Source organism: Grosmannia clavigera (genome assembly GCF_000143105.1).
Source record: "Grosmannia clavigera kw1407 unplaced genomic scaffold GCSC_140, whole genome shotgun sequence".
In the NCBI taxonomy this organism is placed as follows: domain Eukaryota; kingdom Fungi; phylum Ascomycota; class Sordariomycetes; order Ophiostomatales; family Ophiostomataceae; genus Leptographium; species Leptographium clavigerum.
The window spans coordinates 817,167-840,396 of NW_014040801.1; the positions used below are offsets into that span (position 1 = coordinate 817,167).

Consider the following 23,230-nt stretch of genomic DNA (forward strand, 5'->3'; position numbering starts at 1 on the left):
TCTGCTACCGAAAGCAGGGTATTTGGAGTCAGCTTGATACCCGATCTACTAGATCGATTTAACATTGCAGGACCAAATGGAATACATCCGTGCCTCGTCACTACGCTGGCAAGATGCAGTCTTTCTGATGCGGCGGAGGCGGCGTCACACAGTCCTTTTCAGCTTCAGGTTTCTAGGTCTCTTGCTGCTCAGCTAATGATGGCGGTGGCATATATTCACGGATTGGGATACGCGCACGGGGGTTAGTTCCTGTCCCAACTTGTTACGGCAATCAGAAAAAAATTCTAATAATTGACAGATCTTCATATGGGAAATATACTCCTCCAATTGCCAAGCGTTGACAAGCTTTCAGCCCAACAACTGTATGATGAATTCGACGCCCCGGACCCCGAGCCTGTTGTCAGAATCGACAAACAGCCGCTCGGGTCACCAGGAATTCTTGCTTTTGTCTACTCTCCAATCTGGCTTGGGAAGCCTAGCGATGAGGCCTCACTGCCAGAAGCTAAGATCATACTGGCTGATCTCGGGTCATCTTTTTGCCCCGCACATGAGTTAAGGTTTAAATCCTACACACCTCTACAAATTCGACCACCTGAAGCAAGATTTGAGCCGACAAAGCCTTTATCATACGCATCTGATGTATGAAGTCTTGGATGCATAATTTGGGCACTCCTTGGAGCGAGGCCTTTTCTTGAGATCTGGTTATTCGGACAGGACGACGCCACTATGGATCAGGTTGATGCTTTAGGACCTATGCCGGATGACTGGTGGGAGGCATGGGAAGGAAGATCGAAGAGGTTCATCGCCAACGGGAAACCAGAAGAAGGGAGAGAAGTGTGGACCTTCGATCAACGTTTTGAAGACGCAATTCAGGCGCCAAGACGGAGGAGGGGAAGAGAGGTGATGGCCGACGAAGAAAAGGATGCTCTTTTCAAGATGATCAGAGGTATGCTTGTTTTCAGACCCAACGAACGTCTAAGCGCAAAGCAAGTTCTGCAAACGGAGTGGATGCAGAAATGGGCAATACCTGAGGCCGAGAAGACTTGGGGACAAAAGTTGTATCCCTATAGTACCTCGTGATATAGGAGCTTATAGGCACGTGAACTGAAGCTGTCGATAACTTTGCCATAGGCGCGCTGTTTTCGTCTTGAAAGGTCATAACAGAGAGCACATAGTTTGGAATGTTCGAAGAAATGCGTCTATTCGAGGAGGAGAAGGGCAAATATGGACGTTAAACATCATCGTCGTTATCACAGGCACTACGATAAACAAACTGGAATATAATGCTGCTCTTTAAGGGGTTACAATTTTCTACTCTAGTTTTGGGTATCATAGAAACCCGTATTCAGTTCGACTTCGGGTCACGCACCATGCAATACAACTGGCAAAGGGTTAGTTTCTTGATGCCCATACTTTCGAGAGTTGACACTCACCATGCAGACATCATCCCCGTCGCGACACTCCATCTCTCTGGCCATGTGAAACCCGAGCCGTTCGTAGATCTCCGTGTTGGGCGTGAGCTTTGAACTCTCTAGGTAGCACTTCATCCCTTCGCGATCTGTCTGTTCGGCAACGGCCTCAAATAGCCGTCGGCCGATGCCCTTTCCTTGGGCCTCGGGGCGAATGGCAATAATATTGCAAAAATAATAGCCGCGAGGATCGTCCCAGATCTGCGACTGCGCCTCGCGCTGACGGTCTTTCCAGATCCAGTACCTATTTGTGCGCAGTCCTCCGTGGCCTAGATAGCGCACGTTGTTGAGAAGCTGATTGAAGGAGAGAGTCCAGGACTGAAGCCACGAGTACCAGCCCTCAGCCTCGGCCGCTGAGTGCGGAGGCAGCCAGCACGACACTCCAAGGACCCGGGACGTCTTCGCATCGTCCTCACCCGCCTCACTCGATTCCCTGGCAATGTGGAAGATGGCATTTGATATGCCCCAGTGGCATCGTGACGATAGAGATGCGCAGTTCCTCTCCTTGTTAAACTGTTTAACTTGTCAGAGCGCTCTCACCAACCGTATCTCATGGTTTTGTCACCAGAAGTACGTACTGTGGCCGAGTCAAAAGCCCATTGAAAGTAGGGGTCATCTGCAAATGCCTGCTGTATGACCTCCACGGCTTGCGGAATATTAGCCGCCGTCAGAGGCAAGATTTGGATGGCCATTTTCACGGCAGACCGAGATAGTGTCAGAAGAGGGGAAGCATTGAAACGATCTAGAATGTCTACGGAGTAGAGATAAGCGTTTCCGGATCACGTGACCGAATCGAAGTATATAAACATGGGGGGAAAAGGATGATATCAGTCATATTGCATGATCGGCTTATAGCTTCAACATTGGCAGTGTATGAGACTTCATGCCTGTAATAAAATGAAGTGCAGAAAGATGTGAGGAGAGGCCTAAGCTATGACGATAAATAATTTGTAGTGTAGGTTCATCGCCACGCAAAAAATTCCATCACGTGAAATGACAACCTGTACTCTACAAAAGTAGATCTTAAGACATGTCTGTTGCGCAACGAAGATGAGAACGCATGGACCAGTCGCTTTCTGTAAATATTGCTTTGATATGTGACGGAAACTCGTCCCCGCATACATTCGCACGTAGGGACATAGCCTAAATTATTCTTGTAGACCAAAAATGGAGTTGGCCGATCGGAAGCTGGACTATATATGCAGTTTGATCATATTGGACGGATGGGTGGCATTGCGGCATTGCGGCATTGCGATGGTGTCGGAGGACAGCCCGGTTTGCCTTTACCTTCGGAGACAGCCAAATAAGACCGGGCGTGCCATCCTGCCAAGGACACGATGCTGATGGCGTGCGCGGCCTCTCACCGCTGCCATCCCGTCAATGCATCGTGATTGGTCATTAGGATGCGTCCCATTCGCGCCGGGACATGCAACGGTCCTGTTCTATAGTGCCCATGAGCGTAGCAGCAGCTATGACAGTCAAGATGGCTGCATTACCACAAGCGGTGTGCCGATGCCCTTGTATCATCCCGCAGCAGTCGTCAGCTCATCCGGCTGTGCTGTGGCCGCGCGCCAGTTCCACCCTTTTTCTTAAAGCTGGTTCGCGACGTGGTGATACGCGGCCTCGCCAATGCCAAGATCCGTTACGCAATGCTTCTTCTCCAATCTTGACTTTAGTGCGCTTTGAAGTTTCTTTTATGGGTCTTCGGCCGCGCTATACTAGGAAACATAAAATTAAAAACCAGCCCCGTTTCAATGATCGATCGACCTGGTTTTGCCAGAGCGAAGCATTCCTACAGAGTGGAAGACACGGAGTGGAAGGCGTTCTGTCTGAAACGAGAACGTACGTCGTCCGTTGTACGCCGCATAATGTGATGCAGATTGAACCTCGGACGATAATTCCGGTATCTGCTAAAAGGGGCAGGGGGCATTGCCGTCTTCTCGCTTCTCCGCCTTTACTCACTAGTCTTACATAGATATGTGTCTTACGCGGTCTTGCAGATCCCGCCTCCCACTAGCTTCGGCAGGCTCTGGTTTGCCCCCTAGGACGAGGTACGAAACTCCCAGGCTGTCGGTTTGCACCCTATCCGATATTTTTGTTTTCTGGTTCGGGGCGACCCAATCGGAGGGCTGCGAATAGAAAGAAGCCAGGGCAGAGCTGGTAGGGGGGCGAGTACGTCAAAGGGTCCCTACTTTTGCACCTTGGTTAGGGGTAGTGACAATTCAGCATTGCCTCTTTACCACGTCTACTGCTGCTTCCGAATACACAACCGAAGTAGCATCAACGCAACGCATCTTGGAAAAGACACAGCACTATGTATCTGTGGTGGTTGGTCATTGCTACATAACGACGTATGCAGATTACGGAGGTTTCTCGCCCAGAGTTCACAGAATCATCATGATAGTAGAGGACCCACAGAAAAGCCAGGCCCTAGACTCGTAGGCTCATAATGCAAGCGGACTGATTTGTTGAACCTACCCCAAGCTAGTTTTCCGAAAAATCTATTAGTGGTTTTCTACAATGGGAGGCTCGAGCAGTAGGATAGTAACGTCGAAGATAGTGACACTACTCGTAGGCCTTGCGGAACGCGTCACCTAGACTAGGTGGAGCGGGTTAATGGAACAAGCGGCGGGGAAGGCGAATATGTACGGAGTATATGACCTAGTTGTGACCGAGAGGAGGCATATAAGGAGGCAGCCGGCCGTCTCAACATTGTCAACTTCTTCGTCACCTCATCCGCTCTACCATCTATCTGACTATCGTCTATTCCTTCCTTTCTGATTTACTGATCATCATGGTAGCCCCATCTGCCGTTCTCCTCCTGGGCATCGCTTCCCTCGTTGCTGCCCATGGCAAGCCGCTCAGTGCGGCAGCCCTGAAGCGGGAGATTGTTGCCCGCGAGCACCACGCCCACATGGGCGCTCGTGCGCTGGGCAAGTGTGCTGGCAGCGATGCGTCGCAGGCCATGAAAAAGCGAGCTATGCAGCGTCGTGCGGCCAAGGTGAAGGATTTGCGCGCGCGCAAGAACATCCGGTCGAGTAAGTCTGATGTTTTAACTGGGTCGTCCGAAGCTTTGGCTTACATGCTCGCTCTACAGCTCCCCAGAAGTTTCGCCGTGATCTCGCCGAACTAGAGGCATGGGAGGAGGTTAACCATAACAAGACGGGGGTGTACAACTACGACATGTTTACGTCGCTAGAGACGGTGTTTGACGCTAACACGAGCTGCGTTCTTGCGCCCGAGGTTACCGACGGTCCCTACTACGTTGTAGGCGAGTGGTTCCGCAGCAACGTTAAGGAGACGCTTTACAGCGAGGGCGTCGACCTCTTCCTCGAAGCGCAGTACGTCGACATCGAGACGTGTGAGCCGGTGCCGGCGATTGCAGTCGATATCTGGAACTGCAACGCTACGGGTGTATACTCAGGAATCAGCACTAGCGGCAACTACGCGGCAGGCGGTTACAACTCGACGTATCTACGTGGTGTCCAGCTGACCGACAGCGACGGCGTCGTCGAGTTTGAGACTATCTTCCCTGGCCACTACCAGGACCGTGCTACCCACACCCACCTGCTTGCGCACATGAACGCCAGCCTGTCTTCGAACGGCACCGTCTCAGTCTGGAATGCACCGGTCACGCACATCGGCCAACTCTTCTACCCCGAGACGCTGCGCTCGGCCGTCGAAGCTGTCGCGCCCTATAACACCAACACGGTCGAGGTGACGACCAACGACGAGGACATGTGGTCGATCGTGCAGGCTGACAGCAGCTACGACCCCTTTCCGGAGTTCCTCTACCTTGGCGACGACATTACCGACGGCCTCTTCGCCTGGATCCAGATTGGTGTGAATGTCAGCGCCGATTATAAGGACGATTCCTACTACGCCATTGCTGCCTACATCGATGCCGATGGCGGCCATGTCGAGTCCAGTTCTTCCATGGGCGGTGGTAGCGGCGGCGACGGTGGCAATGGTACCATGGGTGGCAACGAAACCATGTCCGGCTCTCCCCCTAGTGGCTCCGGTCAGTCCTCGGCATAGGTGGAAACGATGAGCGTGGGTCTTTGGAAGCGAGCAGGTGCAACCATAGACCAGAAGGGCCTATGTTAGGGGCGTGTCAACAATTCTATCTAAGCAGCAGTAATTTGTCGCAGTTTTATACTTTCACACACATACAATATACTGCCAGGGAATCACATTATGCAGATGCAAGCAGTAGACGTGGACAGACGGTAAGCGGCTGCTAAACCGCAGAAGTTAGGCGCTAATGCGCGCTTGCCAGGGGAACTAGTGGCTCAAATGCCGAATTGCGGGGGCGGCGATCCCTTATATATGCACGAGATAATAGACTAACAGAACAGTGAAGATGTAAGTGAGGAGGTCTTAAGTTGTACATTAATAAAAACAGGGGCAGAGAGAGATATAATGTGGGCGATGAAGACGCTGAAGATGATGCAGACAATGAAGATGCGAAATGATCGCGGTCACAGGCAACACCACAGCGTAAGTCGTGTCAGAGGCCGTCACGTTCTTCAATGAACCTGGTGTAGAGGTTCTTAGTCTTGCGACGGGCGGTCTTTCCCCAGAACTGCATGGGAACGGTGGTCATGAAGAAGACAAAGGACAAGACGCCGATGGTGACAAAAACCTCGGCAAGCGTGTTGTTCTCCAACCAGATGCTGGCGCAGAAGGTAAAGATAAGGGCGATACTGTTGTTGATGACGGCAACACCAACCATGCCTTCGAGGATCATGTCGGGGTAGCAGTCTGCGAGGTAGCTGAGAGCTGGGTGGGGTTAACCGAGGACGAGAAGCGCGGGAGGAGTAAGAAGAAACAAAAGACATACCTAGATCTCCAGCACATCCCCAGCCAAAGCCGATCATTCCCAAGCCGACATAAACAGCCCACAGCTGAGGGAAAAGCCATCCCTTGCCGGAGCCAACGCCAAAAAGGATGAGACCGGCCGGGTTGATGATGGCAGCAGGGTACAAGAGCCAGAGTCGGTCCTCGGCCTCGCTGATGCCACCGCGACGACGAGCCATCCAGGTGACGAATTGGTCAGAGAACCAGCCACCATAGAAGCAGCCGATGACGGCGCCGATGAGGGTGGGGATGTTCATGAGCGAGACAGCCGTGTCGCCATAGTCCCAGGGATCGTCGTAGTAGTTGTCCTCCTGGACGGAGAGGTAAAAGGTCAGCCAGGCGTCCTGGGCGCCCCACTGGAGTCCGGCGTAGAGGACGGCGGGAAAGGTGAAGACGCGCATGGTGCGAAAGAGGATCTGGAAGTACTGCTTGAAGCCGGTGCCCTTGAGGATGGGCGAGGGCGTGATGATGGCGATGCGCTGCCAGTACGTCTTGGGCCGGTCGTTGTCGTCGAGGGCGAGAACGGGGGGGGGAGACGAGGGAGGGCCGATGGCGGACTCGATCTTCTTGAGCTCGTCGGTGGCGTTAGACTGAAAGACGAGGTGCTGGTGCTGGTGCATCTGGCGCAACTGCTGCTGCTGGAGGCCGTCGAGGGCGAGACGACGATCAAAGGCGGTCTCCTCAAAAGCGAAGAGGAAGACGAGCAGGGTGACGGCGCTGATGATGACGGCGAACCAGCCGATCCAGGTCCAGCCGACACGGTCGTCGTCGGCGATGAGGCCGGCGAAGAGCGGCCCGAGAAAGGTGCCGACGCTGGTGGCGAGGATATAGAGGCCCATGACGGCGCCACGCTGGTGGCTGTAGAAGAGTTCGGAGAGAGAGAGCTGGGCGGCGGCTTCGGCACAGCTCTCGGACGCGCCGACAAAGAGCTGGCTCCAGATGGCGTCGGCCGGACGGCGAGCCCGAGCAAACCAGACGCTGCCGGCGACGGAGCAAAGCAGGCAGATCAGATACGTGCTGCGACGGCCGTAGAGCGCCGGCAGCGGCGAGAGCAGCAGGGTGGCGTAGCCGATGCCGGCAAAGAGCACGCCGGCACCCGTGTTCTCGACGCCGTAGCTGATGCCCATGGCCAGCAGCGCATCAGCTGCACCGCCGGCATCGTTGCTCGTGGCCGCCGTCAGGCCGACGACGAAGAGGACGAGGAAGGCGTGCCAGTGCTTGCGCCAGGACGGCCAGTTGAGCGGGTCGCGTGGCGAGCTCGTCGGCGGCGGCATCAACACGACTTCGTGGCAGGCCGTCTCCACGATGCGCTCGGTGCCGGCCAGCTGCTCGTCTTCGTCCATGTCGCGAGATTGCTTGGTCGTGAGAGAGGCTAGAGAGGCTGACGAGGCAACACGTTCACCTGGCAGACAGACAGACAAACAGATCCAGACGGGCTCAATCGCTTCTTCTGTGTATCCCCTAGGCTTCCGCCGCTGCTCTGTCACGCCGTCTCCAGTCTGGTCGGGGCTTTCTGGCCTCTCCTGCAGCCGTCTGTCTGCCGCTGTGGGCTGCGACATAAATTTTGCGCAAGTCGCGCAAATGCTTATCGCCAGAGATAACAAAATCTGCGTCAGCACCAACCGTCTTACGATTCGCTAGCCGCGGGACAAAATTTCCAATCGGTCCACTACTCCGCACCTGCTAACCGGATAAGTCAGGTCCAGCCTGGAGGGATCAGGCCTAGCGGCCGCTGATCCCCCACGCAGCCTTGTAGACTAACGTACCACGCAAAGCCTGGAATGCTCTACATATCATCCGGGCCGTATTACCTGCTCCTCCCCGTCCTCTTTTTTCAGCTTTTCAGACGGCACGTTTATCAATCTACGTCCAGTGACCGTGAGCACACCATCAGAACAGCCCCTGTCTCAGGAAAAGATCCCTGCACACACACATGTCGACTTGCCAGAGGATGCTTTCCCAACAGTTCAGCGTCACGGCTCCCATGCCGCACAGTTCCAAAAAACCGAGTAATCCTGGCTCCGGCCTGGAGAGGCGACCGAGCGCGCCCACCAGCGCCGTCGCTGTCACCGTTGCCAGCTCTGCTGCTGCTGGTGCTGACGAGGCTGAGGATGTACTTCCCCAGCTGAGCACCACAACGGACGACACCCCTCCAGGACCGGGGCCCCCCCAGAAGAAGACGGTGATTGTGGTTGGTGCCGGGATTGCCGGCCTGCGTGCAGCCTTGGTCCTGCGTCGCCACGGCCTCGATGTCGTCGTGCTCGAGGCCCGCGACCGCATCGGCGGCCGCATCTGCGCCAGCCGAGAGCCCGGCAAGAGTCGTGACCTCGGCGCAGCCTGGATGCACGAGACGTCGCAGAACCGGCTCGTCCGGCTGGTCTCGCGACTGGGCGTGCAGTACTACTTTGACGACGGTGCGCCGCTCTATTACACCCGCAGTGGTCGGGCCGGCGCCCAGTTCAAGGCCAAGAAGGTCGCCGACGAGTTTGCCGACTATTGCGAGTGGCGCTACAAAAACGACGCTGCTGCCGCCGACCAAAGCGTCGACGATGCCGTCCACGCCTTTGTCGACCGCCACGAGCTCATCACCGACGACGAGCGCCTCTGGGCCCCGCAGGCTACCCGCGAGGTCGAGCTCTGGATCGGCACCAGCACCAGATTGGCCTCGGCCAAGCACCTCAGCTACTTTGTCACCGAGCGGAACCTGTACGTCCTGCAGGGTGACTACCAGAAGATTGTCGCCTGGACTGCTGCTACCGTCCTCGATGCCATCCGTCTGCGCCACCATGTCCGAAAGGTCGAGTGGTCCGAGGATGGCCTGGTCGGACGGCCGTCGACCGTAGTAACTGTTGACGATCCCGATGACCAGTCGCTGCGCCTCGTTGCTGATGCCGTCGTCATGACTGCTCCTCTCGGCGTGCTGCGGCGCCCCGAACTGCTGTCCTTCTCACCGGTCCTGCCGCCGGACATCCGCACCGGCATCGATCGCTCCGGCTACGGTGCCCTCGGAAAGGTCTTTTTCGAGTTTGCCGACGTCTTCTGGAGCAAGGACCATGACCAGTTCATGTACTATCCCGAGCCGTCAGCTGCAGCCAGTGACGATGACGACGACGACGACGAAGATGAGAAAGAGAACGCTCTGCTGTCGTCGTCGTCGCCGTCCTCCTCGTCGGCCTCGCTGTCGTCTTCGTCCTCGACCTCGTTCTCGTCGGCTTCCTCGGTCCCCGACAATATCCTTGCCCATCCCACCGTCACGGTCAATACCTGGCTCATGTCGGGCAGCAGGGAGCTCTGCGTGCAGATTGCGGAGCCGCTCACGCAGCGCGTCGAGGCCATGGCCTCCGACGAGGAGGTCTACGCCTTCTTCAAACCACTCTTCAAGCTGCTTCGAACCGAGCCCTACAAGGCCCTTCCGCGGCTTGTCAGCATCGAGCGAACCCAGTGGACGCTCGACCCGCTCGCCGGCTTCGGCTCCTACTCGGCCGCCAAGGTTGGCGATGAGCCCGGCCTCCTCGTTGATGCCCTCGTCGCCCACAAGCACAGCCGCCTCCAGTTTGCCGGCGAGCACTGCACCCTTGTCGCCAACGGCTGTGTCCACGGCGCTTTCGCCACCGGCGAGACCGCTGCCACCAACCTGCTCGACACCTTTGGCATCCCGTACGATGGCGGCGACCAGGTCAGCCTCCCCATCAAGACCGAGTAGAGCTTGAGATTAGCTTGTCTCGCTTACGTAATGCCCGATCTGGAACAACGGATCGAACGGCCTGCTCGTTGCAGACCCCAATTACTTTCTTGCCGTGGTCGGAGGACCGTCGGCATGCCTGCCTGGTGACTTGACGTAATAGTAAGTGTGCCACAGCCTGGCCTTTTGCCTATTTCTTATTATTTGCGGTACAGCCTGGTTTTTACCATGAGCACCAGCTTTGCTATCTGCATTGATGTACGCTGGATCTATAGCGGCAATTTGAATCAAACCGCTACCTAACATGGCCTTTAATCCTCCACTAGGCTGTTGGGTGATCGCTGGCGGCGACATTGCACTGATGCATCACCCGCGGCCCATAAGACTTTGGAAACTCCGTCTGTGACAGTTAGTATCTGAGAGTGCAGACAGTGTAGTATGTCGTTACTTACGATACTGTGCCACAGTGCCCGATTGTACCACAGGATTACATCCTGTTCTTCGTGCCGATGGGCATATATGTTTTCGGGTGAGAGCACGGGACGCATGATTCTGGTGAGTCAGCAGAGAAAAGAAGGAAGAGAAGCGTAGGAAAAAAGAGAAGACAGACTTATCCATAAATGCCCGGACCTCGGCCAGGTCCTCGACCACCGTTTCCTCACCGTCGGGGCTGCTTTTAAGGAACAGCCGTCGGGCGCCTTGGCCGTGGACCTGCAGCGACTGCTCGCCCGTGACCGGATTCGTCCAGACCATCGGGTAGACGCACACGTGGGCTGGGTCCCAGGCCGGCAGCCGGTCGAGCGGCATCTCGCGGCCCTCTGTCTCGATCAGGTGGCCCAGTCGGCTGCTCCGTGCCGTCGACATCCACACAAATGCGTGCGGCGCATACTCGATACGGCTGTGCAGCACCACTGCCCGCGTCTCGGCGTCCAGCAGCACGAGCGCCCGCGACCCGGCCACCATAGCCGTCGCGCCCGGTGCCATGAACATCTCTCTGCCGCTGCCGTCATCCCAGCGCACCGTCACGTCCGGTCCCTTGGGCGTGCGTACCGCCAGCAGGCAGCCCACCCGCGGTGGCGGGATCTTGTATAGTGCCCCGTCAAAGTGCCACTGGTAGAACCGGCTAGCACCTGCCGCCCTGTCGGCTTCGGCGATGTGCGGCGGCAAGTGGAAGTCTGCGTGGTCGATGCCCTGCACCTCAAAGCCGGGCGGAAAGCCGTAGTGATCCGTCGGCAGCGGCCCACGGCCCAGGATGTGCACCTGCGGCTGCACCGGGATCGCCGGCCGCTTCGGAATGCCGTAGATCTTCACACCGTTGTGCGTCGTCAACAGAGGGTCTGCCCCGTGCGCAAACCCGCCCTTCGCCTCGTCCGGGTCAAAGCTGGGGACAAGTTAGAGTCACGTGACTACTACGCAACCACCGCCGGCTACACATCGAACCCACCTCGACGTCAGCTTGTACTGCTGCTGCGGCTCCAGCATCTGTGGCTGCCCCTTGAACACGAGCAGCTTGTGGCGGTGTAGCGCGTCTGAGATCAGAGCAAAGTCTGCATCGGTAAAGTTGTTGAGGTCGATGCCGTACACGAGCGCGCCAAAGTCGGCCTTGCTGTCTGAGCCATGTTCCATGGGCACCACGCGGCCGGGCGACATTTCCGCATGGGACAGCATGAACTTGCCCTTTCCCGCCACGAGGTGCAGGTCTGCTGTCTCCTCGGTGATGACAGACGTGATGACCATCTTGGGCGGCTGTGTCGTCTCGATCTCGATAATATCGGGGGATACTTCGCTGGCCGGTTCGACCGTACTAATCAAGACAAACAGAACGCATCATTTAAAGAGTTGGTGCAATGTCTGTATCGTCTCGGCCTCTTCCGCCCCATGTGCACTCCAATCAGTGAGGCCGGCTTGTTATCGGACACGTCGGACAGCCTCGGCCGAGGCTTCCGCTTAGAACCGGCCGAGATTGGAATTGCGTCTCAAACACAAAGCAGGTCGATTCTCTCTTCTTGCCCTCCATTCAGCCGTACACTGCATTTTTGACAATGTCCCAATCCGAGCTGACCTCCCACTTTCACACGACTGCCACCGGCACTCGGCTGCACTACCTGCAATGTGGCAGTTCCGAAGATCGTCTTCTTGTCTGTCTGCACGGCCTCGGTGGCTCTTCCAGCACCTACACGCCGCTACTTCCACATCTGCAGACGGAGCCTCCTGGCTTCAACGTCGTTCTTGTCGACTTTCCCGGCTTCGGCCAGTCGCCGCTTCCGCCTGCATCCGCTGAGCTGTCCATCCACAGTCATGTTTCCGATATCCGCGACCTCATCACAGCTCTGAGTACCACGAGCTCCAAACAGCCCGTCCTGTTTGGCCACTCTCTTGGCGGCATCGTCGCTCTCCACTATGCCGCCAGCTATCCGGACGCCGTCGCCGGCCTTGCCCTCTTTGGCCCTGGCCGCTCAGCTGCCCATCTGCCGTCTGTGCGCCAGCGCATGCTCGACCTCGCTGCCGCTGTCCGCTCGCACGGCATAACCTCCGCTGCCGACACTGCTGCTGATCAGAGCAACTTTCCGGCCGCCTCCACCGGAAGGACCGTGAAGCCGGAGCACCGCGAGGCAGTACGCCAGGCCGTTGCCGCCTCCAACCCCGAGGGCTATGCTCGCACCTGTGAGGCGATTGTCGACCTTGGCCACGTTGACCCTGATTACGGAACGATCACGTGTCCGGCACTGTTCGTCGTCGGCGACCTTGACGTGATCAGCGCACCAGAGCGCATCCAGGCGCTCAGCCCGCTGCTCGGTGGCGACAGCTGGGTTGAGGTGGTGCGGTCTGGCCACCAGCCAATATTGGAGGATACCGAGTCGGTTGCCAAGGCCGTTGGAAAGCTGCTAGAGAAGGCAGGAGGCCCATAGACGGTCACAGTAGTAGCTAATATAAAGACATAAAAAATAGATCGGGGCAACCCTGCCGACAGTACTTGTCATTTTTGCCCTTTCTATCTCTTTCATGTTTCAGGAAAGTCGTAATTTGCTAAATACAGTAGGTTTCCAAACGTGGAAGAGCTGACAATACTGGGTGGAAGGAAAAGCAGCTCGTCCTGATCTGTGGTCGGTCGGTTTTCCGAACCGGTGCCAAGACCGTTTGCGTTCGTGAATGGTGTTTCTGTTGACCGTCCGGTCGTCCCCTTCTCTTGCATTCCTTTACTCGGCGAACTACCCTGGCTGCTAGTCCAACTGGCACGCAACGGTTCATGTTCCTGCCGCGTAGCCCCTGTGGTATAGACGTCGCTCTCGGGCTGTCTATTCCTAGCCAGATTTCCGCAAAAGGACCGGACAAATGAGGGGACGTTGAGTCCACGACTCCTCTTCGTTGCATGATCGTACTTTCCAGCCTCAAGCAGGAGGGCTGACAGCAGCTTGACACCACGCACGGCAATCAGGCTGGTAGGAAAGCGGTGGAGGATGGCAACAACCTCCTCAGCCAGCTGAAGGTGTGGCCCGTACTCGGGCTCGGCCGGCTGTCGGTGCAGCACGTCGAGTATGAGGATGATGCCTGCGGCAACAGCAAACGCCTGGTGCACCCACAAGACGGGGCCTCCGCTCCCGGCGCTGCTGCCGTCCCGGTCGGCCGCCACGACGTCGCGGTACTCCTTGATGATCGTCTTGGCCGCGGCCAGACAGGTGCGACGGGTGAAGCCATAAGCCGGGTTGGTCAGACTCTCGGACAAGAAGGCCCGGTGGATCATGATGATCTTGTGGGCCGACGAGATGGCCAGCGAGTGGCGGGCCCACGGCACCCAGGCCGGCCAGGCCGGGTCGAGCGGCGTGCTGCTGGCGAGAAAGGCCGGCCGGCCAGCCGTGGCCAGCGTCCGCATGCGTCGGTCGCTCGCGAGCACCTGTTCATAACGCGTAAAGGGCGTGCTGCGCGACAGCAGCCCGTCCTGCAGCTGCGGCATGATGGACGCAATGGCCGTCAGGAAGCGGCCGTAGCTCGTCACTGTCGGCACGTCCTCGGTCAGCGGCTGCAGCGTGTCGGCCTCGTCGTGGCAGTTGATCGGTGGCTGCGACTGTGAGTGCAGTGGGTGGATCAGACAGCTCTCCGAGAACGGGATCCCAAACCAGTCTTGACAGCAGAGCTGCAGCCATAGGCGCCGGCCCGTCTCGATTTCGACCGTTGTGCCTGTCTCTTTCGCTCGGCCACGTCGGTCTGCATAACTAGCAATGCCATCGGCCCTCCCGCTTCCTCCGATCCGATGCAGTCCAAGGCTCTGGGCTATGCGCACCGCTGCTGCCAGGTGGATCGACTGCGTGTTCGAAAAGCCCAGCAGGTGTGCCGACATCGTCAGCGTGCAGATCGCCTGCACCGACACGATCGACAGGTTGGCCGTGTACTCGGCCTGGTTCAGACACGCTACCACAGCCCGGAACCAGCGCCGCGACAGCACCGCCCGCTCCTCATCGCCAATGGCCCAGGTCTCACGCACGATGCCGTCTGGTGCACATGTGATGCTGCCCGTCAGCACTGCAAACAGCAGCGCTACCCACAGCAGGTCGACCCCTGGCGCCTCCACGCGGCCGCCATGCTGTCCGAAGAACCGCTCTAGCTGCCGGTAAAATGCCGGCGCGTGGAACGATGTGTGGAACCACAGCAAACTGTCGACGTGGTAGTCCACCAGCCGCCATATCGTGCGTTCATCCGGCAGCAGCATCTGCAGCACCGCCAGCTGGGACGTGTCTCCCAGACTGTCTGGTACAAACGCGCCCGAAATCGTGTCTGCTCCGTTAGAAGAAAAGCTGCCAGCAGCCGCTCCTTTGTGCCGCCCCCATGCCAGGAACTCCAAGATTGATGCCGCGTCCTCGATCACCGTGTCCTGGGAATCCTCGTCGACACATCGATCGGTGGTGGTCGTCGTGTTGGTGCTCTCAGGTGAAGCCAGTGGTCTTGGCTGCGTCTCTACACTCGCATGTGTGCCGCTCTTTGAGACCAGTAATGCCTCCAGCTCGGCAACGCGCCGCCAGAGCATTTGCACCTCGTCCTGGTGGCCATTGGAGTGTCTCTGTATCTGGTGATGCCGCTGCCGTGGAGAGACGGAAGATCCTTCTCTGGCCTCTGCCACATGACCCGGGATTGCACCTACTGCGCAAAGATCTATCTCACCCCTGGGTCCTCCGTTAGAGCAGAGCACAATCGAAAGAGCTGCAGACTGGTCCGCCTCACCTTCGGATGCAGTTGGTGCATGGAACTGTCTTGGAGCACTTGACCTTGCGCCGCGTGCAGGCAGTGCAGGTCTGCCTCGTGCGCTGAGCTGGCATCGCTTCGTTAATGGCATGGCCGAAGCTGTGCTCTTCCCGATCATTCTGCGCGGAGTTCAGATAAAGACGCTGCTTTGACATTGTTTATCGGGGTGGTACAGTGCGAGAGAATGCCCGTGAGATGAATCCTACTGTGTCTGGCACATCGCTTACCCCCTGCACAAGAGGCAAACCTTCAAAAAATTAAGTTCTGCCTTTCGACACGAACTCAATACAGGCCAGGAATACGATTGAAATGTCCTTCTTGTATTTGTTTCCAGACAGCCGGGATACTCATAAGAAATGCTGCCCTTTACACCAATCACGACCAAATCAAGCATCCACAGTGGGCCCCTTGGCCTAATGGTAAGGCGTTGCTTTCCGGTTTCTGAACACAGCTGGCAAAGATTCTGGGTTCGAGTCCCAGGGGGGTCGATTTTTTTACTCTGCCGCTCTGCTGTACAAAAGAATGCGACTGAGTTTTTCTTACTTATGTAAATTCTTTTTTTAACAGAAAACAAGTGTCTTGCTGTCGTGTTCCTGTCAATACGGAGTATAGACCAAGTCATACTATTAATACTGACATTATATCGTGCACAACTTTGACGCTATTACAAGGATGTCCTAATTGCACTACGCTTATGCTGGTGTCGGTCGTTGCCATAATATAAGGCACTAACGTCGCCGTCTTACCTTCAGGCCGCTGGAGGCGAAAGCAAAAGGTATCTTAGCGCCAACAGTTCTATACCTAGGTCGTCACCGTTGGCCATACGCCGCAGTCCCCCATCTGCAAACTATAGCTACTCTCACCTATAAGACAATTGGAGAGCCCCCCTTTTCGATTGCTCTTTTAGGCTCATCGTTCGATATGAAACCTAGTCAACCTTCCATCCAATGCAATACGACGTTGTCTGCCACTTTACGAAGCCGGGCAGCGTGAGGTATCATCGCCTCTCCTATCGAGGCACATTGCCCACTTGACCGACAGGCTTCTAGGCCGACGGCTGCGGTGTCCCGAGCTTGATTGGCCCAAGAAGAACACCGGCAACTACCAGACACGCCGTGCCGCTGGGAGACGTATCTTGTCTTCTCCTGCACGCAGCCAGATGCTGGTACTGGTATTCTACTGGTCGCATGCATCGCATGATGGATCCAGCAGCCAGCTGTTCAAATGTTGGTACGATCGGGACATCTCGCTTGTCTGATACATGGTTAAAAGGCAGTCTGTGCTATTGTTTTAGCAGCAGAAATAGAACAGTAGGAACACGATCAGAAAACTGTACACCGTAGCCACAATACAATCGCGCTGTAAATTGGCATTATACTGAGTACTAACCATGTAGCCAAGCAAAATCTCGGGGAAGCCTTCTCTATGAGACTCGTTCTGCTTGTGGCTAGAGGGGCTCGCTCTAGAATCTCTGATCCTCTAGCCCGCAACTGTTCATCTCGCGCATCTGCTCGGTCGATTGGTGGAAATACCCCGACAGAAGTGGAAAATAATGGGCGGAGACCGTTGGATTCAGGAAAGACAACCGTAGTGGACGGTGGTCCGTGCACCGCCGCGCAACGTGGCTTTGTTGGATGCCGGTCGAGATTACTCGAAGACGCCAAGAGCAAGGTGTACGCGAGGGATACCTAAAGATATGAACGTAACATATGTCAGACCATGGCGTACTACACTAAATGTCGTGTCTGACATCTTCGGGACTAAAGTGGATTCCTTGGGGGACACCGACGGTCCAGGCTATTGATCTCAGAGTCGTGCTAATAGTCTGAGGGTGTTCTGACAACACCATATTGTGGAATACCTTTATGCTATTCGATTGTCCTGGCAGTTGCATTGCCAAGACTCCGTTTGCATCGGCAAGCTTGTATGACTAGCCGTCCGTGTTGATTGGTACTGATGCCATAGTAAGCCACCTGGTCGTAATATAGGAATGATGTTCTCGAGTGGTCTACGGTTCGATGTGATAAGCCGCAGAGAGGGGAACTTCGTCACAATGAAAGAGGCGAGGTGAGACGTAGAACATATGCAGATATATGGTAGATAGACTGGCCGTTCGAGAATTTCCCAGGCCAACTTCCATTCCATCTTCCACCTTCCCCCTTCCATCTTCCTGCCCTTGTCAGTATTGTATGCGTCCGTGCCAGCAGAGGTCCCTCAGTTTGTTGCAATATGTCACAGAGACTTCTCATACCCGACACCCTGAAAAGCTGGAAGTGGCAGCGCAGTGTAAATCCGAATTTGGAACAGGTCAGAAAAGAGTCTTATAGTTGGCTGCTCTCTTTCCAGGCGCTCAGTCCGGGTTCACAACGTGCTTTTGAAAAATGCCGCTTTGGTTCGTAAAACGCAACACAGAAAAATTTCTACCCGGCGCTGACAGTCGTGGCTTGCAGATCTGCTTGCCGGCCTCGCGTACCCGAATGTCAGCAAGGAAGTCCTCCGTGTGGCCTGCGACCTCATGTATCTGTTCTTTATCATCGACGACTTCACAGACAACATGGAGCCCGATAAGGTACTGACGACGATCAGCATCGTTGTAGATGCCATACGTAGGCCCGAGAAGCCGAGACCAGACGGCGAATGGGTCATTGGCGAGATTGCCAGACAGTAAGTAGAGTCTAGTCCAGTTCAGCTATCTCATTCAATTAAGCTGACAGTCCAGGTTCTGGGCCAATGCCGTTGCGTGTACAACCATCTCGTCCCAGAAACATTTTGTCACCACCTTTACTCACTACCTGTTTGCCGTTGTCGAAGAGGCCAGAGACCGGGCCTCGGGTCGGCAGCACAGCGTTGAGAGTTTCATGGAACTGCGCCGAGAGACCGTGGGCTTATACCCGTCGCTTGCTGTCTTGGAGATGGAGAAAGGGACACAGCTTTCCAACGACGTGTTGCAGCACCCGCTCGTGCTGGCCATGACGGCTGCGGCCACCGAGATGATCTGCATTGGAAATGTGTGTCTGATCCCCTCCTTCTCTGCCCTTCCCATGCTGACCAATCAGGATCTTGTCTCCTACAACAAAGAGCAGGCCCTCGGCGGCGCCAACCACAACATTGTGTCCATCGTCATGAGCACAGCACACGTCGGCACCCAGGACGCGCTCAACTGGGCGGCCGGACTCTTCAGCGAAAATGAGCACCGCTTTATGGATGCCTACGCAGACTTTCGGGCCATGCTGCCGCGCTGGGGCGATGCTGTAGACGCTGCCGCCATCGCCTATGTCGACGGTATGGCCAACTGGATTCGCGCCAGCGATCAGTGGAGCTATGAGAGCGAGCGCTACTTTGGCAGCCGTGGGCTTGACGTCCAGCACAGCAGCTGGTGCGAATTGCTTCCGAAAAGAAAGCCCGCTCCAGAGTACAGACTGCCGGTGGTCTAACTGCTGATTTTACCGTCTCTCGTTTCAATTTTCTTCTGTCTTCTTAGTCTCCATGATCTGTCGTCTGTCTATTATCCGGTCGGCTGCTGCACAAACTGGAAAAAGCCCGACTCTATGTTGTCGTTTGCTATATTATGGGAATCCAAAGAAAGAGTGCCGGCCTGCATGAAATCACTTCCCTGTGCCATACATTGAATACGTACCTCCATCATATGGCACAAATCGTTCGACAGCGTTTTCGTCCAATGGCGACGTATTTTAGGCCAGACAGGTGATGAAATTGCTTTTGGGGGTTTCCCGGCTTTTTCTAACCCTGGTTGACGTGCTAAAATGTCCGTGGCACCATACAGCAGCGCTACTCCCTGGGAAGTTTTATTGACTAAAACGCTACTATTGGTGTTCACCAAACGTAGAAACAAGGAATCGCTTTAGATCGGTAGTCTTGTAGACTTAGCCGCTTTCCTTCTCACGGTGTATTTTTGAGGGAAGCGACAAACTTTACAGAGCCTCGCCGGCCAACCTGAGAGCCCAATATCGCCCGGATATTGCTTCGACTGGATTGCGACTCAGGGCCGGAGGTCCAAAAGAGAGACTTGCGCCGGTTGATAGAATCACAGAAGAAAGCCAAAGCACCATTGACGACCAGTTACTACGACGTCCAATGGAACGAGACTAGGTCGAGCCACTTAGGTCGAGTAGTCTGTCCATCTTATTAGATACAGTAGACTACTGCTAGGCAAATATAACTCGATTTAACGAGGCGAATTAAGACTGCACACGCGAAGCTGTCGTAGCTGTCTTATCTTCCCGCGGTCTCTGCCAATAGATGCTAGACACGGAGCGAGCCATTCCTTTGCAGTATTTAGGTAGCACGAATGGTATGCATCCTGCCCCTCTTCTTGTTTGCTTAATCTCTATTATTTGTAGGGAGACTGTAAAGTATTTCTAATCCTGAAAGTGAAACTGTTTCTACAAGTCATCCATCCACCGACAAATATCAACCAGGAAGAAAAAAAAATGGCATCTGATGCTTGCTCTAATGTGGACATTGAAGGCCATCTAAAGTGCAGTAGCTTTGGCACCAAGGCTTGTGCAAACTGCCTCCTCGTCATGGTACGTCCTCACAACGGCCAAATTCGTATGAATAATAGCCACTAACCAGGCATACAGTACTGCGGCGCTGGATGTCAGAGGGAACACTGGCCGATCCACAAAAGAGACTGCAAAACAGCACTTTCCAAAGAAACGTGGATGCCGGCCTGGGTGACCGAACGTCGGTCGCCAGCGTTCATCAACATGGACGGTGGGCCGGAACATGTGAATTTTGGGAAAACTTGTTACTTGTGGGGGAATGTCCCCGCAGTAGACGTTGTCCAATTGAAGAAGAACGAGGGAGAGTCGTACCAAGGACCTTTAAACTTGCTGTTTGCCGGTAGGTCGCTGTATCCTTCCTTTCCCATTTTAGCCTTGTTTTGATGTGCTCATGGTCTCTATAGCCTCCGGTGATCTACGAAACGTCATTATGTCTGTGGGCAACCTGCCGATGGATTTCAAGGCACCCGTCAACATTGTCATCAATGACCGGGATATGGACGTCGTTGCCCGCAATGCCATTCTCCTTTTGCTTTTCCTCGTCGTGGACGACGCTCAAGATGCCGCAAAACACGCCATCCATGTCTTCTACTCAGCTTTCATCACCGAAGAGTGTTATGACATCCTACAGACGCGCATCAGGCCACTCATCGAGACCGTCTGCAATAAGATTGCAAGCAAACCACCAACTGCGTTTCTGGGAAAGACATGGAATTTTGGCGACCGACATTTTCGTTTGGAGCTTTTCAAAAACGACTGGTTCTGTCTTCTGTCTTTTTTTGATGTTCCTGTGGGCTTAGAAAAGACCGCAGCCCAGAAGGTCCGAGACAGGATTGTGTCTGCTCCCGAGCGGGTCGACTATGTCCACCGACGACTGATCTGCCAAATGCCAGCGCACCGACCGAGCTTGGTGAAGTTTCGATCGGACGGGCTACTCCTCCCATACGGTGCATCTCGTGCCAGCTTTTTCATTCCTAACCCGTGAGTGAGCGTAATCCACCGCCGAATGGCAGAATATACTAACAGGACGTGACATTGCAGGACTATTTTCCAGAGCGTGGACGAATGGCCCATGATGGACAACGCCGACCCAATGCACGGATGGGACATAACTGCCGTGCAGGGATTCAACGCCGGCACCGCCAAAAATGATATGTATGGCAAGTTGTACCATTACTTGATTGGCGTCTTCGAGAATTTCCACAAGCAACTGTCTCAGAGGCCTGTTTATATGCAGCTCAATCAAGTGGACGCTAGAGCCATTGGCGCCTATACCGACAAGAAATTTGCTCGCATCGAGGTGGGTTTGATCATCACACCGAGTCATATTTATTCATCAATAATTTCTGACGGCTTAAGATTTCCAACATTGCCGACTCTGGTTATATCGGCACAGGGCAAGCACTTTGCACCTTTGGGCCACTTCTACAGCACCCCTCCAACAATCCCCATGCGACTCTGATATTTCTGTATTTAAATGCGGTAGTCGAGATGATGACCTTGACGAAGTCAAAGTACGACCGTGACGTGATGGCCAAGAGCATGGATACTGTCATGAAGTACATGCCTACACTCGCGCCTCCGCGTGCCACGAACTACAATTCGATGGTGAATCTGCCCAACCCAGATGAAATGAGCGCGATGATGATCAAGATCAGTTCTGCCATTGATTTGGTGCGGGATTTTGATGCTGCTTTCTCTCTGTGAGTTTCCAACCTCCCTTCTACAATCGGATAACCACTGACGTCAAGACTTTCAGCTACGTCGCACATCAAAGATTTTCGGAACTCTGTGTCGAGACTGGGATGATAATGAAGCAGGAGCATACCATCTTAGATAAATGGCCCCTGCGGTTTAAGTTTGGTCCCGTAAATGCTCAAACAGAGCGAGACTTTGCAGTGCTTCTCGCTTCGGGAAATATAGGACATGAGCGATACATGGAGTGGAAGGTGGCGGATGAGATGGATATAACGAACATGATCAATATGATCGAATAAGGCGCACCCCGGTTCGAGTTAGACTTGCGAGACACATTAGCCTTTCCGTCGTTGCTTTCGGTAGTCAGCCCTATCAACGGATCCATGTGGGTCGAACCATAAAAATCTAGGTAGTTTTTCTACATAGTACGGATAATGTACTCCGTACTCCGTAGCCCGTAGTACGTTGAACTTCGTAGAGAAATGTTTTCTCCGTACCCGCACTTCATACGAGCTCACCGAGAGGCTACCTCACCCTTATTTTGAGTTCAAAAAGTATCAGATCCTACACACGTATAAAGCTGCTGAATCTGGGCCGAATGGCACTGCGTCCTCGCCTCTAGCTTGGAGACTGACTCTCTAAGCATTGTAGGCATGTACCTTATTGGCGGAGCTGGAATTTGTTGCACCTGTTCCATCTTTAAAACTTATCTTCTAAGCACTTTGGTTTCTACAAGGCTTCGCCAAGGATGGTAGGAGAGGAGAAGAGCAAGAACGTGGCGGAACTCATCGTTTATACGAACCAAAAATGAATGAGTGTTGCAAAGTCGGGAGTTTCAAAATCGAAAAGTGCAATACCTGTAGTCATCGAGTTAACAGTGGGCCCTACGCAATAGTACTTGTAGATGTGATCGGAGACGGGGCGTCAATAGACGCAAGAATGATGCTAGCCAAGACAATGAGAGATACGGCCGCGGTTGCCGTTTCTGAGTAATGCTCCTGTTCTGCGGATTTTCCGGGTGGCCGTCTGGCCATCCGACATTTTATTTGATGCTGCTATCCTAACCTATTGGGTCTGGTTGAGTAATAGACGTCCTCTAATATTTTCGTCTGCGATCACATAAACAAAATTGTCTTACTAATGAAAAAAACATGTATGCTTCACAAAGTCCCTCTACTCTAGTCTCTCTGCCAGTCGATCTTCATACCGCTCATTACAAGATATATATCGTAAATTCTAATTAAAACAAAAGAGTAAAAGTTGTTATCTTAGTCCTTTTTTTGTGAGCCTAGTGCACGAAAGCGCAGTTTTGAAAAGATTAAGAAAACTATCATGTGGTACTAAATTTTCAATACAATATTAGTTGACACGCATCACAAGACACAAACAACGTCGTTAATTCTACTAAAAGACATTTGTCTTAAGTAATTGATGGTCCTAGGATCTTTACCGACTTTCCATTATTTGATTCGAACAAGCATAAAATTATATCAAAAAGAAGATCAGTATTATTTCCAAATGGACCGCCTCGGTTTCGGAAAGAAGATTCGAAGAAGATCTGATTGCTCGTTGTGGGACCATCCGATCCTCGATCTAGTGGAACTTTTAGGCAGCATACATCACAGACGGCGTATGTGGCTGTTTTGATTTTGAAGGATTCAATGCTCCAGAGCAACCGAAAGTATATCAGATCGGTGTGGCCGTACTACCCCCTGCTTCTATAATGCCACAGCGGCAGAAGCAGAAAGATGATGGAGGCG

At 54.3% G+C, this 23,230-nt stretch overlaps 8 protein-coding genes across 8 annotated transcripts; 4 read left to right on the top strand and 4 right to left on the bottom strand.

Annotated features, from left to right (window-relative positions):
- Nucleotides 1–1,345: 1,345 nt before the first annotated feature.
- On the bottom strand, nucleotides 1,346–2,161 carry CMQ_1378 (gcn5-related n-acetyltransferase; the record flags this gene model as incomplete). The annotated part of the gene is made up of 3 exons (XM_014318457.1): nucleotides 1,346–1,381; nucleotides 1,434–1,982; nucleotides 2,048–2,161. 3 exons carry the CDS (start codon nucleotides 2,159–2,161, stop codon nucleotides 1,346–1,348), a joined length of 699 nt encoding a protein of 232 aa, XP_014173932.1.
- A 2,102-nt stretch (nucleotides 2,162–4,263) lies between these two features.
- CMQ_1278 (GPI anchored cell wall protein) lies at nucleotides 4,264–5,507 on the top strand (the record flags this gene model as incomplete). Its single annotated transcript, XM_014318357.1, has 2 exons — nucleotides 4,264–4,507; nucleotides 4,567–5,507. 2 exons carry the CDS (start codon nucleotides 4,264–4,266, stop codon nucleotides 5,505–5,507), a joined length of 1,185 nt encoding a protein of 394 aa, XP_014173832.1.
- Nucleotides 5,508–5,979: 472 nt separating this feature from the next.
- On the bottom strand, nucleotides 5,980–7,888 carry CMQ_1086 (membrane transporter; the record flags this gene model as incomplete). The annotated part of the gene is made up of 2 exons (XM_014318165.1): nucleotides 5,980–6,251; nucleotides 6,313–7,888. 2 exons carry the CDS (start codon nucleotides 7,886–7,888, stop codon nucleotides 5,980–5,982), a joined length of 1,848 nt encoding a protein of 615 aa, XP_014173640.1.
- Nucleotides 7,889–8,262: 374 nt separating this feature from the next.
- On the top strand, nucleotides 8,263–10,032 carry CMQ_1565 (flavin containing amine oxidoreductase; the record flags this gene model as incomplete). The annotated part of the gene is made up of 1 exon (XM_014318644.1): nucleotides 8,263–10,032. One exon carries the CDS (start codon nucleotides 8,263–8,265, stop codon nucleotides 10,030–10,032), a length of 1,770 nt encoding a protein of 589 aa, XP_014174119.1.
- A 301-nt stretch (nucleotides 10,033–10,333) lies between these two features.
- CMQ_1589 (alpha-ketoglutarate dependent xanthine dioxygenase) lies at nucleotides 10,334–11,748 on the bottom strand (the record flags this gene model as incomplete). The annotated part of the gene is made up of 4 exons (XM_014318668.1): nucleotides 10,334–10,411; nucleotides 10,464–10,563; nucleotides 10,622–11,392; nucleotides 11,456–11,748. The coding sequence occupies 4 exons, from the start codon at nucleotides 11,746–11,748 to the stop codon at nucleotides 10,334–10,336; spliced, it is 1,242 nt and encodes a 413-aa protein (XP_014174143.1).
- Nucleotides 11,749–12,053: 305 nt separating this feature from the next.
- On the top strand, nucleotides 12,054–12,920 carry CMQ_1151 (alpha beta hydrolase fold family; the record flags this gene model as incomplete). The annotated part of the gene is made up of 1 exon (XM_014318230.1): nucleotides 12,054–12,920. One exon carries the CDS (start codon nucleotides 12,054–12,056, stop codon nucleotides 12,918–12,920), a length of 867 nt encoding a protein of 288 aa, XP_014173705.1.
- Nucleotides 12,921–13,012: 92 nt separating this feature from the next.
- CMQ_1254 (c6 zinc finger domain containing protein) lies at nucleotides 13,013–15,401 on the bottom strand (the record flags this gene model as incomplete). Its single annotated transcript, XM_014318333.1, has 2 exons — nucleotides 13,013–15,167; nucleotides 15,226–15,401. 2 exons carry the CDS (start codon nucleotides 15,399–15,401, stop codon nucleotides 13,013–13,015), a joined length of 2,331 nt encoding a protein of 776 aa, XP_014173808.1.
- A 2,074-nt stretch (nucleotides 15,402–17,475) lies between these two features.
- On the top strand, nucleotides 17,476–21,769 carry CMQ_352 (uncharacterized protein; the record flags this gene model as incomplete). Its single annotated transcript, XM_014317431.1, has 7 exons — nucleotides 17,476–17,532; nucleotides 17,684–17,910; nucleotides 17,966–18,594; nucleotides 20,177–20,753; nucleotides 20,814–21,072; nucleotides 21,132–21,475; nucleotides 21,532–21,769. The coding sequence occupies 7 exons, from the start codon at nucleotides 17,476–17,478 to the stop codon at nucleotides 21,767–21,769; spliced, it is 2,331 nt and encodes a 776-aa protein (XP_014172906.1).
- Between the last annotated feature and the right edge of the window lie 1,461 nt (nucleotides 21,770–23,230).